The sequence below is a fragment of the Crocodylus siamensis genome, chromosome 4, assembly GCF_052110815.1.
Source record: "Crocodylus siamensis isolate JL-2025a chromosome 4, ASM5211081v1, whole genome shotgun sequence".
Lineage (NCBI taxonomy): Eukaryota > Metazoa > Chordata > Crocodylia > Crocodylidae > Crocodylus > Crocodylus siamensis.
Window position 1 is genome coordinate 170,999,963 of NC_143398.1, and position 15,999 is coordinate 171,015,961.

The 15,999-nt window shown below is 41.9% G+C and overlaps 1 protein-coding gene across 8 annotated transcripts in view; it reads right to left on the reverse strand.

Moving 5' to 3' along the window:
* Window positions 1-2,719: 2,719 nt before the first annotated feature.
* Window positions 2,720-15,999, reverse strand: part of ERBB4 (erb-b2 receptor tyrosine kinase 4) — a 1,162,978-nt gene continuing 1,149,698 nt past the window's right edge. For all 8 annotated transcript variants that reach the window (XM_090044919.1, XM_090044916.1, XM_090044918.1 and 5 more), the window contains one exon: window positions 2,720-14,422. In XM_090044919.1, coding sequence (XP_089901045.1) covers window positions 13,977-14,422 — 446 coding nt within the window. In that variant the 3' untranslated portion in view covers window positions 2,720-13,976. The remainder of the gene's footprint in view (window positions 14,423-15,999) is intronic.

Here is a 15,999-nt window from a genome sequence, read left to right on the forward strand (position 1 = left end):
TCAGTCCCAATCCTAATCCTAATCCTAATTCAGTGAGACATATTTTGATTTTGATATTAAGATTTTTGGTCCTTTATATCTTATTATTCTTTTTTTGGTCACACCTTTTTCTTTACTGCCTGCCCATTCACTTTGAATAGTTTTCTTTAAAATACACCCCCCCACCCCTGCAGCAGCTCCAGCAACACCCCCATTATGGTTTCTCTGCCTCTGAACTACATGCCACCTCCCTGCTGTCCTTGTCCAACCAAGAGTCTTGCTGCTTTTCCACATCCCTGCTTGTCAGGCTTTATAATAGCAAGTCACAATTGCATAGATCTGAGCTTAATGGAAGCTGGGGAGGGTGTGTAGGGATGGGCAGGGGGAAGTTATGGAAGGGGCTAGGAGGCTAGAAAAGGTCAAGGAATTTCATAGATTCATGGATTCATAGACGTAGAGTCAGAGGGGACCTGAGTAGACCATCAAGTCCTACCCCCTGCCAGAATTTCAACTGTCAGAATGGCATGGATTGGGGGAGTGAGGGGTGGTGTTGCCTGCCTTTACAGAGAAAAAGGGTGTGTGTGTGTGTGCGCGCACATGCACATACTTACTTGCACGCATATGTGTGTTTTTTGCAGTGGCAGGATATTGCCAGTGCCCTTGTGACAAGTCAGTGTGCTTTTTGATGGCTTGGACCTTGCACCTGGTATCTTTCCCCCCTCCCCTCCCTAAATTTAAGCACCATTCTTCCTTTCCTTGGAAATCTTATTTTCCAAACCCTAAATCAGCATTTGTTGCACTCTTCTGGACTCTTTTTAACGTATTTACATCTTTGCTGAGATGCAGTACTGCAGGTGAGTACCCACCCCCGCCACGCCCCAACCAGTATTTAATGCCCCGGAAGGATAACATGGACATGAAGGTGATATTTGTGTTAATACAACTTCCCAGGGTCATCTGAACACACAGTAGCCAATTTCTTCTCCATCACTGCAGTGGCAGGATACTCCCCTGCTGTTTATAGGCTATTCTTAGCGTTCTGGCTATTGTGCCTTGTAGTAGTATGTAACCACCCATCATTGCTATAGCTACTCTGAGGATTGTGGTGTAGAGAAGAGTTTATATCTGCAACGTCTTTGTGTGAGAATAATCCCTGGCTGATATAACAACATCTTGGAGTCATTGGCAATGATTTGGAGCAGTATTCAGGCTGCTCTAACTTGGGAAAACTGTACAAGTGGAATGCAGAGAGTCTTATAGCCTTGGTTTATAGTATAAGATTTTTGCCTGTATGCAGGGGTCTGGGTTACTAAAAGAAAATGCCACTCGAGGGAAGAATTTTCTTCAAAGATGGAAAGGAAACACTATGAGAGCGAGTGCCTGACTCATTTGAAAGATTAAAAGACCCATTGTTTTCATGTATATCTTAGCTAACTCCTGCTATAAGTGTGGACACAAAGAGCTAGATAATATTCCACTTTAGTGTTAACTAGCTGGACAACAGTGAGGAAGTGTCCTGCCTCAGTGTAAGCAAGGATCTAACCTAGAAGCCAGGCCCCTCTCCTACCTAGAGCAGCAACCACTGAGCCATACATCATCTGGCTTTGTTTCACTTCCTTCTTGGCTCCACATATCTTCCTTTTTTGGGTGTTCATAGGATCAGCTTCAAGGAGAAGGCCCTGGGTGATGCCTACTTGGTGGCCTGATGACTAAGCTATTGTGTTTAGAAGCAGGAGGATGCAGGGGCAAATCCATTCTAAGTGCAAGGGTCCTAGAACCTGGGCAACTGCCCTAACCCTTAGGCCATTAGTCTAAAGCAAGGAAGAATAGTATTCCTTTTCCTCTGGTATCTAATTTTTGTTCGTCCATTGCAGAGCGTCACAGACTACAGGCAAGCATGAAGCACCATATACTTGCTAAGACAGAGCATAACCCTACCGAGCATGCTTGGTGAGCACGTTGCGGCTTATGCCTTCCCTTTTCACCCAAATTGTTCAAAGTGCCATTGAGGAACTGGTATTTAGGTGTTTAAAGTGAAACAGGAATTTGAATAAGAATTTACTGGTAGCACATTGCAATCAGCAGAGTACAGCTATGCTATCTGAGGGTTACAGCTGCGGGAAAAAAAACACTTATGGCTCTAAGGAGTTGTCTACATTGGGAAGCTTTAGCGGGTCTCCTGGTCCAAACCCCTGGGCAGGGAGGCAATCCCTGTCTGGTACAGCAGTGACTTTTCCCAGTTTAATTTAACCCTCTTCAAGCAACGTGAACCAAAATCTAGTAAGGCTCCCTCACTCATGCTAAAATCCAAGCATGCCGGGGGTGCTTGCTTATGCAAGTATAATTACATTGCTATGAACTAACACCATTCCCATGCAGCTGAGAGAGTTCTCTGCTTCCTTTCCCCGCTTCTCCCAATCCAATTATATCAGGGGAAGCTAATCTTCTGTAAGTCTTGATTTGTAGCAAATTTCTTCCTCTACTGTGTCCGTTCTGCAGCAGTCCATTGCCTGGGGGGAGGGAGACAAGGCTGCACTTATAATAAGGTCATTGTCTCACCTTGACCCTTGATGCATCCCATATACCATGGCTTTCTGCTTGCCAAGGAGAACTGGCAGGGAAAGGAAAGCTATTTATTTATTTATGGACCCTTCAAATCCATATGAATACCAGAACGGGAGTATTCAATTGCTGCAATGGTTCAGCCTTTGGTGACAAATCTCAGGCTCACCAAGGAACATTTGTTTCATATTTTATTGAATTTCATTTATATTAAATTAAAAATATATTTCTGACAGATTCATGTAACAAAAATGCAGAACAGTTTTCAAATTGTTCAGCCGGGATGACCAGTGTGGGATGAGGCAAAGCAGGTCGCAGTCTACATTTGTCTTAACAAACGGATAAAACTCTAGCCCAGAAAGCCAGAATGAGGAGCTTGGGAGCATACACTGAAAAAAGAGCCTAATCACACACAGAAAAGATCCACAGGTTTCTCCCCAGCCTCCAAAAAGAAAGAAAGAAAAGAAAAAAGAAACGAAAAAGAAGAGGAACAAAAATAACAAGGAAAAGGAGGGAAATTATACTAAAATATATAGCTAATATTAACCAAGTCAATATGTATTTTAACAGTATATAATTCTTCCTAGCTGAAATATGAGAAACAAAAGGTTAAAGTAACATTACGCCACACACAATTGGCATACCCTACTGTGTAAGCAAGTGCAGGAAGTCTGAACACACCACAATAGTGCTAAACACAGACTCACACAGAATGTCAAAAATGATACTTCTAACCAAAACTGTGGGTGAGGGGGGAGTGGGAGTAGGGGAGGGGAAGAAAGAAAGCAAGGGGGAAATAAATCACAAGCAAATTACCTATATACAAATCAACCCTAAAGACAATTATGTTCCAAATAATGGTGTCCACAAAGGAAAATAAAAGCAACATTATCCTTATTTACAAATGCAACTAGCCGTGTCTTCAACAAGCTATAAAAATACTATTCACATTTTCAAAGTAACATACAGTAGAATTTTTTTTTTGTTTTTTTGTTTCTAAAAAGCAGCTAACTTTGAATGCACTGTGTCATGTAAAATGAAAATGTCTTTTCCCATAATGATGTTGCTTATCTTTTCTTTGAAAGTACTTCTAAGGCAGAGCTTTTCATTGGGATGTCTATATAGCAAATTGCATCTTTGTACAGAGACACCCAAGCTAGTTCTTAATGGACCTGCTTGCATATTGGAAGCAATATAACTGCATCAATGCAATGCTCCGTCTAGGACAATGTAACCTGTTTCTCAGAATTCAGCATGTTCAGAACTAGTTTGGGCTTCAGTATGTTATGCAGTAGTGCAACCATCATGGGCAATTGGGGCTGGAGGGTGGGCTGAAAAAAGCACTGCTGCTGCAGCTGCATGATTGCACTGGTGGCAACCAGAAGTCACTGCTGATCCCATATGTTATAGCTGTCCTGGACACCAGGCGGTGTTGTTATGCCTCATACCATTCTCAGCACTTCTATCTTGGGCAGGGAATCAGCTAAAAAATAACACAAAATCTCTGCCTTTTCAGGTACCTCCAGTTAAACACCCATGTTGATTCTTTAAGGAGATGCCTTGATGAGAAGGATGTGGCAGATGTAGGCCATGAACTCAACAGTTTTCTTGTACTGTGAATAAGGTTTCTATTACTGAAATCTCATGACATTACACTGTGGCCTCACTTGGGCTTTAATCCTTTGCTTTCAAGAGATGCTGTATCAAACTCTGGCAAATCTATTCAGCCTTGAGCCTTGAAGCACTCTCTTGAGGAGAAACACACATGCACACACAAAAAGGGGGGTGTGGGTGTGTGCACAGACACACATAGATATGAGCCCAAGCAAGGGATTTCAGATGAACGTATGAATTAGAATGATTTACACAGAGAAAAAAACAATATTTTTTGAACTTGCTTGTAATTTTCTCTTTCTGACTTTGGGATTACATGAAACCTGGGGTCCCTTCCAATCCTGTGGTGCTAAACTCAAAACTCAGAAAATTAAAAAAAAAATCCTGGAACGTGGTTAAAAAATAACTTAATATGAACATTGCCAACATTCAGAATGTAAAACACCATTTAAATTTCAAAATTCAAAAAATGCATCTATTTTAATTTACTCTCAACATCCCACAAAATTCAGGGGAGGCAGGGGGGGATCAGATCTAGTATTTCACTTTGGGGCACATCGAGTTGGGCCCCAATTAAAAACTTCCTCTGGAAAAAACAAAAAAGCAAAGTACAACTTTCACAATCCCCAGTAACAACACAGCTCATCTAAGTTTTGTCACATGCAAAAGAACATTGATTTTAGTGCATTTAAAGTTAGCTACCTTTTACACAGCTGCTCAGTTTAATAATCGACCCATTTAACAGCAGTACCAGTTTATGCTACATATGTCATAGTACTTAACTTCAAAAGAACGGCTTACATATCTACACCTATAAAATACCATTCACAGTTCATTACTGTGGTTATCCCAAAATGGTTTAGTCTTCGGAGTGTTATGGATAATACAGTGCTTTCTCCCTACAAAAGTTCAAACGTTGGGCAGGGCAAGATGGGTCTCATACCAATGGGAAGGGATTACTTGCAAAGCATAAAACTTTTTTCCCATCTGAACTTGCCAAGGACTAAGTTTTAGGGGGGGGCTACACTGGGGCACATGTGCATATGCTGAGCAGTACCTTTAAACCTCTCCTACCTACTCACTCCGACGATAATTACTCCTGATAATGACTAGGCAGCTGGAGTGCTGTTATTTTACTAATTTCATGATCACCTGATCACCTTACTGCTCTCCCTCAATCCTATTCTTCTGGTGGTTGCTTTTCAGTCGTACCTACCTTGTGAGATACCTGCATGGGGAAGCAGCTTATGACTCTGGCTTAGGAAAGTGCTTAACCATGTTCTTGAAGCACGTGACTGCTTCCCATCAACTTCAATGCACTTGAAACAAGTTTCTGATTTGGGGCAAATATGTACAATGCCTAGTAAAAAACTTCAGGCCTCTATGTGCTTCACAATATAAAAATTAAGAAGATGCATTACTGGTTGAATAAGCCTACTGAATGCAGTGACAGGCAAGTAAGGTATTGCTCAAGGTAAGAGGGTTTGTATTATCTGGTCTTTACTTTTAGAAGAGACTCAGAAGAAAGAGTCAGGGTCAAGATACACATTACACTTAGATCATACTACAGGTACTTAAAATGTGAGCACCCGTGCATTAAAATTCATTATTAACTTGTGCTAAGTGTACTCTGAGCGTCTCAATGTTGTGCCCTTCAGACAAGTGTTAATTATGGGCCATTCTACCTAGCTCATTTTTGGGTAGCTTCAGTCTGCTGAGTAATTTGCAGTCCTCCAGCATCTCAGGATATACCGCTCCCAGCCCCCATCCTTAGAACAGCCATACAGCCCAGATACTCTGGGTCCTAGCCATGCCCCTACTCATCAGCCCTCTAGTGGCAAGTCAAAGTTGTGCAGATAAGAATGGGTTTTAATCCTTAATATGCAACTGCTCACAGCTGCTGCTTTAACTTTCACACCACTTGGGAGTCCATAGATTCAGTACAGTTTAAGTGTAACATGTATATTTACCGTAAAAAAAAATAAAATAAAGTTTTTGGAGAAAACCAGCTTGGTGCTTGCAGCCACGATTCTTTGTTCTTGTTCATCCCCAAGTATTAATATTTATATATATAAATAAGTACCTACTCATCTGTGGAACGCTCAGTCAAAAAAGTATCTCAAAGACAGCAATGCTATTCAAAGGATGTGCTGTTAGACTGCAGCAGTATCTACCACGGCATGAAGTTTTAATATTAAAACGAAAAATAGAACAGCAACCCAAACTATCAATACTGCCTAACCCCCCAACTTTCAAAAAAATCGTTACATTACAATAAATACATCAAGTGTTGTTAGCAGCAGTGGGAGGTCTGAGGTCAACGGTAATGAGAGAATTACAAGTGGCAGGTTTGAAAATGAGCTGGAAAATTATACAACTAAATTTACAGTCTTGATGGTGTTATTGCAAGTGAAAGCTCAAATTACCTTTTAAAAGGTATTTACAGAGTGAAATTAAAGGCAACGTCCTCTACTTTGGGTCGTTCTTTAAAAGCCAAACAGGTCTCTGAGAAAAAGTCTTAGTTATGCTACAGCTCATTTACACAATACTGTCAATGTAAATGAGCCAGGCAGTGGGTGTAAACGCTCCTTGCTCGGCATGTCTACATGAAACATTTACTGCAGAGCTGCCTAATTAGCTCCACAGTAAACATCTCAGTGTCTACAAGTGCAGTGCTATTAAGATAAAGTAAACTAATTAACTCCCCCTACACACCTATCGCCCTATGGTGGAGCTTTTTACTCCACAGCAACACACATGTAAATGCTGATGGGGCTGGCTGGGGCACAAAGGTGATCCAGTGCAAGGATTTCCTACAGGCTAGTCCCACACTGGAGCACCCTCGTACCTCAGCCAGCCCCTCCACAACATGTTGAGCTGGGTCAGACCAGCCCCAGTCTGGCAGGCTGACCCCCTGGGCTCCCTGCCAGCTGGGGCTGCTCTGACCCAGCTGAACGTGCTGTCCCAGGCACATTCAAACATGGCACCTAGGAACAATAAACTCTGGTGCAATATGTGCCGGAGTTTATTGCTGCACATTAATTGCATGTGTAGATGCTCCCACTGTGTAGCTAAAAGGACCCCCAAGAATAAATGAGAAAGCAAATCGAAGACTTTCCTATTCTCCTCGGTACCTGCCATGTACGTACAACTTTAAAAAGCAAATACAGAGCGTATGGAGAATGCTATCAAATCAGTGAGTAAAGCCCCCCTATGCCACTGGAGAATCTCTCTTGTGTGGAGGGCTTGGCTGGCTGGTGTAGTGAGGGCATAAAAGCTTTAGACTGGCCCAGCTCCCAGCCCCTGGCACAAGACAGAATAGGAAGTTGGGGGAAGCAACGCAGCCTGGAAACTGCTTTAAATTGAAGAGCAGAATGGGTGTAGCCCCAGAATAGAGTAGGCCTAATCCTGAGCTTTTCTACTGTCTTTTTATGACTCTCTCTCAATTTCTGCCTTTTAATGCTGCCACACTGATATAAAAAGGTCTTAATGCAAGCATGTCGAAGATATGGTCTGTGGGCCAGAGGCCCGTGGAGCCCTATCATTTATCTGTAGTTATACTTGATATCAGAGTGGACCTGTGCACTACATGTGGTGCACGTCAGACTAGCTCCTCATGGTGCATGGAGAGGGGAGGGCTGGTCTGGTGTGTACAGCAGACAGTGTGCTAGGCCAGTCCCAGCACACCCTACTGGCTCTACTCAGGACTGGTCTGAGGTGCATGCTGCACTCAGCTGGACTCAGGCACCTGCTGATATATGGGGCCAGTCTGAGGGACATGCTGCCAGCTGCACTTCAGACTGGTCTGGATGTACAATGCTGGCAGCGCCACAATGCTGCTGTACTCTGGGCTGGGCTGGGGCATACACTGTCCACGGCACCCATGCTGAATAGGCCCTGCACGCTGGATCCAGCACTCAGGACTTGTATATGGGCCTAATCTGGCCTGAAAACCAGCCTAATACTACTCATCTGGCCAGTGAGGCATGATAATTTTAACACCCCTGCCTTAGTCTAAGCAATAATTCAAGCCTGGGAGAGCAAAGGTGCTTAGAGTAGCTAAGGGCTTATCTAAAAGTACAGACATTCTGCAAAACTACTTCTGATTACCTATTCCTGCTAACTCCCTGTATAGATTTCCTTTTCTGGAAGAAAAGTGCCTTATCCTGAATTGGCTTAATTCACATTGGAAGAGCATTGAAATAATTCCGAATGAGACTCAAAGTCCAGAATAAGGGTGCTCAGACAGAGCATTAGTAGGGAATAGTTATTGGGCTTTAAATTCAAATCCTACCTTGCTCTGAATCAATTTCCCTGTGTAGGCAAGCACTACAGAATCAGGTTCTACAAATCCCTCACACCTATGATGCTAAATTGGAAGTTATACCCACTCTTGGCAGGTGTAAGTGACTGCACAAGGTACAGGGCAACAGATGATTAGGCTCAAAATGTTCACTTTCCTGCAAAGGTTTCCCTCCTCCCCAGGAGATGAAAAGGTCTCCCTTAGTTTACAGTTGAGCCCCCATTGCCTATAACAATAACAGGATCAGTTCTTTGCTGTGTGCATGCCAGTCTGCTCTGTCCCAGTAAAATATAAACAAGTATAATCTTCACTCAATCAATGACTTCTAGGACCTACCAGTTGTTGGAAAAGTGACACAGGGCAGTCCCAATTTTCCATCAACCTGCAAAAATGCAGGGAACAAGCTGCCTCTTTGCAACTTTGTGTTCATGCATTACATTTTCTTTCAATTAAAAGATGCAAAGCAGCTGACAGTGTTAACACTGAGTTTCTCGACCCAAACAGAAAAGTTTGTGGTCTGAGGTTTCATTACAGACAGGAGAGCTGAAGCTCTGCTCCTTCTTATAGCAATAAGTACTGAGTTTCTATTTTTTCCCTTGTTTTCTATGTCAAACAGATTATTCCTCTGAATAATTTTGAAACACTCTTGCATTTAAATAGACAGGCATTGTCAATTTAAAAAATGGGGTTAATTAAAAAAATGAGTTAAAAGGAATGAGGTCAATTTAAAAACTAGTCAGTGAAAAAGTTAGTTAAAGAAGGATACTGTCAAGTTAAGCAATAGTTGGTTTCCATCAATGGTTGTAGGAAACCATCAACTTCAACATCACAACTTCCCCTGAAATTCTTTTAGCTTCTGTTGGTATAAGTAACAGTGAAGATGGCTATCACCGAAAGAGATTAGGAAAAAGGAAACTCTTTCCCCTCCCCCCCTGCTTTTATTTGGTTTGTTTGTGCTGTGCGTTTGACACTACATTCAGGCATTTTTTTCTCCTGAAGTTATTCTCCCTTCATGTATGCCGTGACAGGGGAGACAGAAACATATATAAAAAGGAAAATCTGATTAATAAAGTCATTAAAACTTGTCCAAGGGCTTTAGAGACAGATGTAGAACCTGAGATTTAATTAAGTCTAGTGAAAAAAAATCTCTCTCAAAACTGGTTTTCATCAGAAAATTGATTTTTTTTATGAAATGATTTTTTTTTGTGAAAAGCATCTGCTTTCCACAGAAAATTCAATTTTTCATTTAAAAATAAAACCTGAGCTTCACCTTACGTGATGAATGGCCTCACCTCTCCAAAATGATGATAATGATGATGATGATGATAACCACCAATAATAATACACAAATTAGGTCTATCAAGTTAGTTACTCTTATCAGAGAGGAAGAGATAGATACTGTTTGTTATTTCTGTAAGTCCTGGGAAGCACTCTGATTCTATGGCAAAGAGGCAATAAACCAGTCAGATATTTCTGGTGAAAAACATTCAGAGCATACATAACAATACAGACTATTGACTTTGTGTTTTGTTGAACATTAAAATTAATCATCCCTTGAAGAAAAGAAAAGAAAAGAAGAAAAAGTTCAGTTCAACCCAGGTTAATACATTATATACAGGTCAACTGTATACAGAGCAATGAATTTTTAAAGGAAATTTTGGGCGCACACAACCCAAACCAGGAGCCTAGGATAAATAGATGGTTACCATTTGTTGTTATGCAATTTATTTGGCATTTCACTGCCTGAATTTTCATTAGCGACAAATTTGCTTTAATTGTTTGCTTGCCCAGAATTATCGGTGACACACTTGGCACTGATCAGCCTCTGCAATTCATTGGCCATTTCTGTGGCTGCTTTGCCTTGGGCTTTCATGCTCAGTGCATGGAACCTCTGCACTTCCACATTACTGAGTATATTATATCATATTCACAAGCAGCAATTTAAAAAATGAATAAATAATTCATTTGTCATTCAAGTTTTGGGTGGGAAAGGGTTAGACTATTAAAGACTAGATTTATTTACACTTCATTTATTCAGTGGGGCTTATTTTTTAATGTTATGATGATACTGAATTACTAGGGAACACAAGCCAGTTTCCCACCATGTAGCAGGTGGATCCTAATGGACTCATGTGGAAATCTGTTCAGTATTTTCAAGATGTGGACATCTGTCTCTCCCTCGGTCCTTTAGTGCACCCCTTCATTTATAAGCACATTGCCTGGACAGAGATTTTCCATTAGGAGTTTCTTGACTTTCACATCTGTTCACTGAGGTTAAGCCCCTTTGTTCCTTCATATTCTTGGTGTTTTCTGAATCACAAATGGGACAGAAAAACCCAGAATGTTACTGTTTGTCATTTCCCTCTTCTCAAGAAGTTGAACTCTGAGGCCCCAGTCTTGCAGACTTCCACACATGCTTAACTTTTAGCACTGTCAGTGCTTCCTGTTGCCATAAGTTTTCCCAGGATTGGGTTTCCTTAATGTCTGCCTATATTTCCCATTAACATTACTGGGGCTTATGGAAAGGACCCAAGAGCAGAAGAGCCCTTGCTCTACAAAGAGGCTTCCTCTGAGATACACAAGGCTTTTGTAACCATTTATCCTGCTTTAATGGTCTGCTATTCATTTTGTTCTGCCACAACACAATGATTTATTAAGTGACCAGCTGGCCACAATGCCTCCTTTTAATAGCTTCAAAGATTTGTTGTTGTTGCTGCTTTTAAACCATTTATCTACATACAGGGTTTATGTGTTTAATAATTGCACAGCAGCTGGTAATTAAGTTCAGCTAGTTCAAACTGACTTAATTGCGCCTAATTCTGTAATGCCCCATAGGTGGAACTAGCCTTAACCTGAAATCCACAGGGACGTTGTAGAGATATCCACAAATTCTGTTTCAAACTACAAAACTAGGAACATACCCATGTTTGAAATCAAAGGGCCCCTTCTGTTCCACCAATAACTTTACCTAGAAAATCCTGTAACACAGTGCATTACATATACATATAGTTCATGCCAATCCTTGGAATAAGTGAGGGAGTCAGGTGATGGGAAGTCATCTGTGGCAATCAGTGTGGCTGCTCATATAATACTCCTGGACATCAGCTCCTAAAATTAACTCAACAGTGGAACAAGGGTGAGGGTTGTAGTTTATTCCCTTGCCTGCCTCTTTGGCAGGCAGCTCATGGCTGGTGGCCACCCATTACATTATTTAGGATTTAAGAGAAAATATGCATGACATTTCTAGGCCGTTCACCAGCCATGTACCTATTGCTTGGTTTCATCATAACAAGGATTTTAATGTTAATAGTACCAAAGGCTGCCTATAAATGTGCTCAGAGGTGGGAGGGGGTTGTTTTAATTACAGCCATTTCTGGGAAGCTACTCCACTTAAAATGCCACAGCGCCACATGTATAAACGCTCCATATTTAAAAATGGTTGTGGGAAGCTTTATCTAAAGCTTTGGTTAAAGTGCCCCATGACCATTTTTAAACGTGCAGGGGCTTAATACCTGTGACACTGTAGCATCCTTATTAGAATGTGTCAGAGCACAAATATAGGCAGCCAAAGTGCATAAGCCTGTCTCACCTACAATTTCTGTTCAGTGATAATTTTTTTCTTAAAAACCACACAGTTAAAAATTTAGGCACAGATCCACACATGTATTTAGGCACCTAATTTTTATTTACGGATTATAGTGAGAGCTTGATGCTAATATTCCTTAGTGGATCTGAGTCTCAGTGCTTCCAAAGCAGGACTACTGATGCTACTTGTCGCTATATTTTCCCTTTCCCCTACTCTGAGTCCATCTGGTGTTCTGTTTCCAATACTGAAATGTTTCTGACTAAATTTATTTTGAGTCATGGGGCAAATAAATCAAAGATCTAAGTAAAAGCTGAAATCATGAAAGAGCACTAAGTGCATGGAGACAGACTCATACTTATTTACATTTTTGAATGACAGCTCGGAGTCATGCACATTTCAGCTTCTAAAACCTTGTATATACTATCTTCTGTGCCAGAGCATTTCTCCTTTTAGAAAACTTGCATCCTTGGTGTACTTCAAGACAGAGCTGGACATTTTTCTCCCCTGACTTCCTCCAGTGCTTGCTTGGCTTTCCTTCATGCGGCAGCAGTAGAACTGGTTACTCCTTCACTGTACTCTTTGAAGTAGTCACTGTACTGGCCTCTCAGAATGAGTGGATACTGTTCCAAAGACTTGATTTGCTTTGTTTTGGCATTTCCACAGTTGTCCTTTATATATAATTTCACTTTTAACTTAAAATTATTTTATTTTGCTGGTCGCTTCCATATTGCTTCATTCAAAATCCAGAAAACAGTTCATAGCGAGAACAAATAAAATCATAGCTTAAGTGCAAACTAACTTTCCAGTGAACTGCTATGTGCATTTTATCCAGTCCAGTGTCTCCTTTCCAGTTTAAAAGACCCCCTGTTTGGGCCACCCCTTGGAACACCAGCAGGGTTTTTGAGCTATATTAAACTCTTCTCCCTCCATCTTGTCCTCAGTGTTGCCTACTGCATCCCCAAGCAATTTAATCAATGAGCAAAAAGAAATAGAGGGGGAAATTGCATGTTGTTTTTTTTCCTTTTTTTATAATCAATAGGTATAAAACATGGAAGTGAGGCCCTGTGGATACAAATCTTCAGTCTTGGCCTCTCTCTTTTGCATTCAAAAAAAGGATGTTGGAGGTTTACATTTGTTTTGTTAGATTTCTTTCCTGAAAGGATGGTTTTGTGTTTAAAATACTTGTTGGCATGTAGACACACACGGTAATGTCATGCACAGGAGCTCTGAGTTAAAGTCTCCATGGTTAGGAAATGGAACAAAACTGTGGGAGTGGCTAAGAAGAAGGGAATGGCCAGATGCAAGAAATCAAATCATCATTGTTGCTGCTGTCATTTTTTCTTGGATGGCCACGATGAAGATCTGAATGGTTATGGAAAGCTGGGTTAGCCATTTTCAGTTGCTGGGATAGAAAGTGTTAGAGAAAGAAATTGGATTTTCAATCTCAATTATTATGCTATCACACATGGTATAAAAAATTGTCCTTTTTTTTTTTCCCCTAATGGAAACTGCATTGCGATTTCCAGGAATGCTGAATAGACTCTCATCAGTTCCTGCTGATAGAAACAGACACTGTGTGACTTTCCCTACAGCATCCAAGTTGAATCACTGAGAATTAGCTTGACAGCAGGCAACACTGCCACTGGCCTTTACTGGTATTTTCTGGCTTGTCTGACCTTCTGACCCTCTGGGTCTGTGGAAAGCGAGAAATGCCAGATTTTGTCCTCCTTTCGTTCTCTTTCTTTCTTTCCTTCTGGGTTCCCAACCCAATTGGCAGATGACTTAAAGGTGTCCTTCCACTTGGAAATATCAAAGTGAGTGAACTGGCAAGAAGAGGAAGCTCACAGGAGAAAGGAAGGGAGAGAGAGAGAGAGAAAGAAAGAGAGGCTGCTAAAAAGGGGTTGCCTCTTCACTTCTGTAATACTGCTGTTACTACACCACTGTGTTTCGGTGTCTGTAGGGTGGTGGGGGCAGCACAGTGCCAGGCTTCAGGGAGAACTCAGAGAGGTATTCAGGGTTCTCTGCCACGATGGGCCGGATCCGTCCATTTTGTTTGTAAAAATATTTTGTGCTGTACTCCTGCAGGTAGTCCGGGTGCTGGAGGGTGCTTCGTGGTGGCAGGCTGTGATTCCAGTAATCCGGGTTGTCAAAGGCCTTCTTGGATTTCTCCGGCAAAGGAAGCCCATTGTTCTTCAGGTATTCGGCATTTTCCAAAGTGTTAGCAAAGGTGTTGAGGTACAATGGCTCATTCACATATTCATCCTCTGCTTTGGATTGCCCATTTGGAGCATTGTGATACTCTGGGTTGTCCAGAGCTTGGAGATCACCATTCTTCCGGCGGGAGACAAATGGGTTCTCCTCTACTGGGTTCAAATAATCTAAAATAGACAAAATGCATGTCAACATATGAAGAAAGCAGTACCTCCATACAGTAACCAGCCCTTTCAACTAGGAGCTTGTTTTAACATTGATGTCAGACCTAATCTGGGGCGATGCATAGGGAGTACATGTGGATGCACTTGCACCCCCTGTGTGTGGCGGTGCAATCTCTGCAAAAAGGCACTGCTGACACACAGGGGGTGCAAGTGTGCGGGAGCTCTCTGCTCACTGCCTCTGGGCTCCTGCTGCTGCCGCCACACTCCTGCTGGTGCAGCTATGCCCCCCAGCTGCCAGGGGCACGTGCCGTTCATGGACTTAATGGTAACAGCACACTTATCCATGTTGCTATTATTCATTTATACCATGGTTCCTAGATATCAGGGCCAAAATTGGGTTAGGTGCTGTACAAAATCACTGTGAGAGACAGCCCTTGCTCCTAAAAGCTTACAGTCTAAACAGAAAAGGCACCCAAGGGGTAGAAAAGGGTACCATTCCCATTTTAGAGATGAGGACCTGAAGCACAGAGAACCCAATGGCCTTGTCCAAGATCACCAAGAATGTGGGGCAAAGATGGGAACTCAGATCTCCTTGAATCTCACACAAGTGCCTTATCAAGGATGCTTCTTCCCCCCAAGCGCAGTATGGAGTATGGTCTAGTGATCATATAAGTGGAATAAGAGTATCATGGTCTATCCCCCTCTCTGCCACTGATTCATTATGTGACCTTGGACTAGTCATTTTTACCTCTCTACCTCATCACATTTTCCCCGTGCAGAAACTGGTATTTAAGCCTCTGGTTTTATTATCCATCACTTAAGTCACCTTTGTATTATAAACCATTCCAAAGCCTAACCTTTACAACTGTTCTCTTAAAAATGCAGCTTGCTGACTGATTAACCAGCTGCCCTTACTCAATGATACAAAGCTAGATATTCTGCTAGTTATTCTAATTAGCATTGAGAGGGACCCTGAGCTATTACTAAGCCAAGATTAGGACGGTGAGATCCGTATCAAATATCCAGACTGTGAAGGTACACTTTTCACGTATCTGGTGTGATCTTCATCACTGCTTGAAGGCACTCAGCGCCCACAGGAAAAAGGAGGGGAAGGGTTTTTTTCACAGCACCACAAGAGAAGCCCATCAGAAAAAACATTAAATAAACAAGAAGACAGGGCATGTGCAGGAGGCTTTGCACACCACTCTTGGGGTCAGCAAGGACTCTGCTGAGGTGGGAGCCTATTACATTCAAGTCATGGATGGATACATGCACAAACTGACCTGCTAGGTCCCTTCCTCAACTCTTCCTTTCTCACCCTCAGGAAGTCACAATTATTAACCTCCAGTCAGTGATTTTACCCAAGAAGTGAAGTTGTGATTATTCCTTCACTTAAGTCAAAGCATGTATATGGATCCCTGAAACCCCAGACTTAGTGCTTTACCAAGCAGAGATGAACTTAAGCGGGTGCTTCAAAATTAAACACATGAGTAAATTCTCTGCTGAACCTGGCTCCAGGTGACTACAGGCGCTGTTACATGTTCTCCAGGAGTTGAGGGGGAGGTGCTTTAATTAAAACG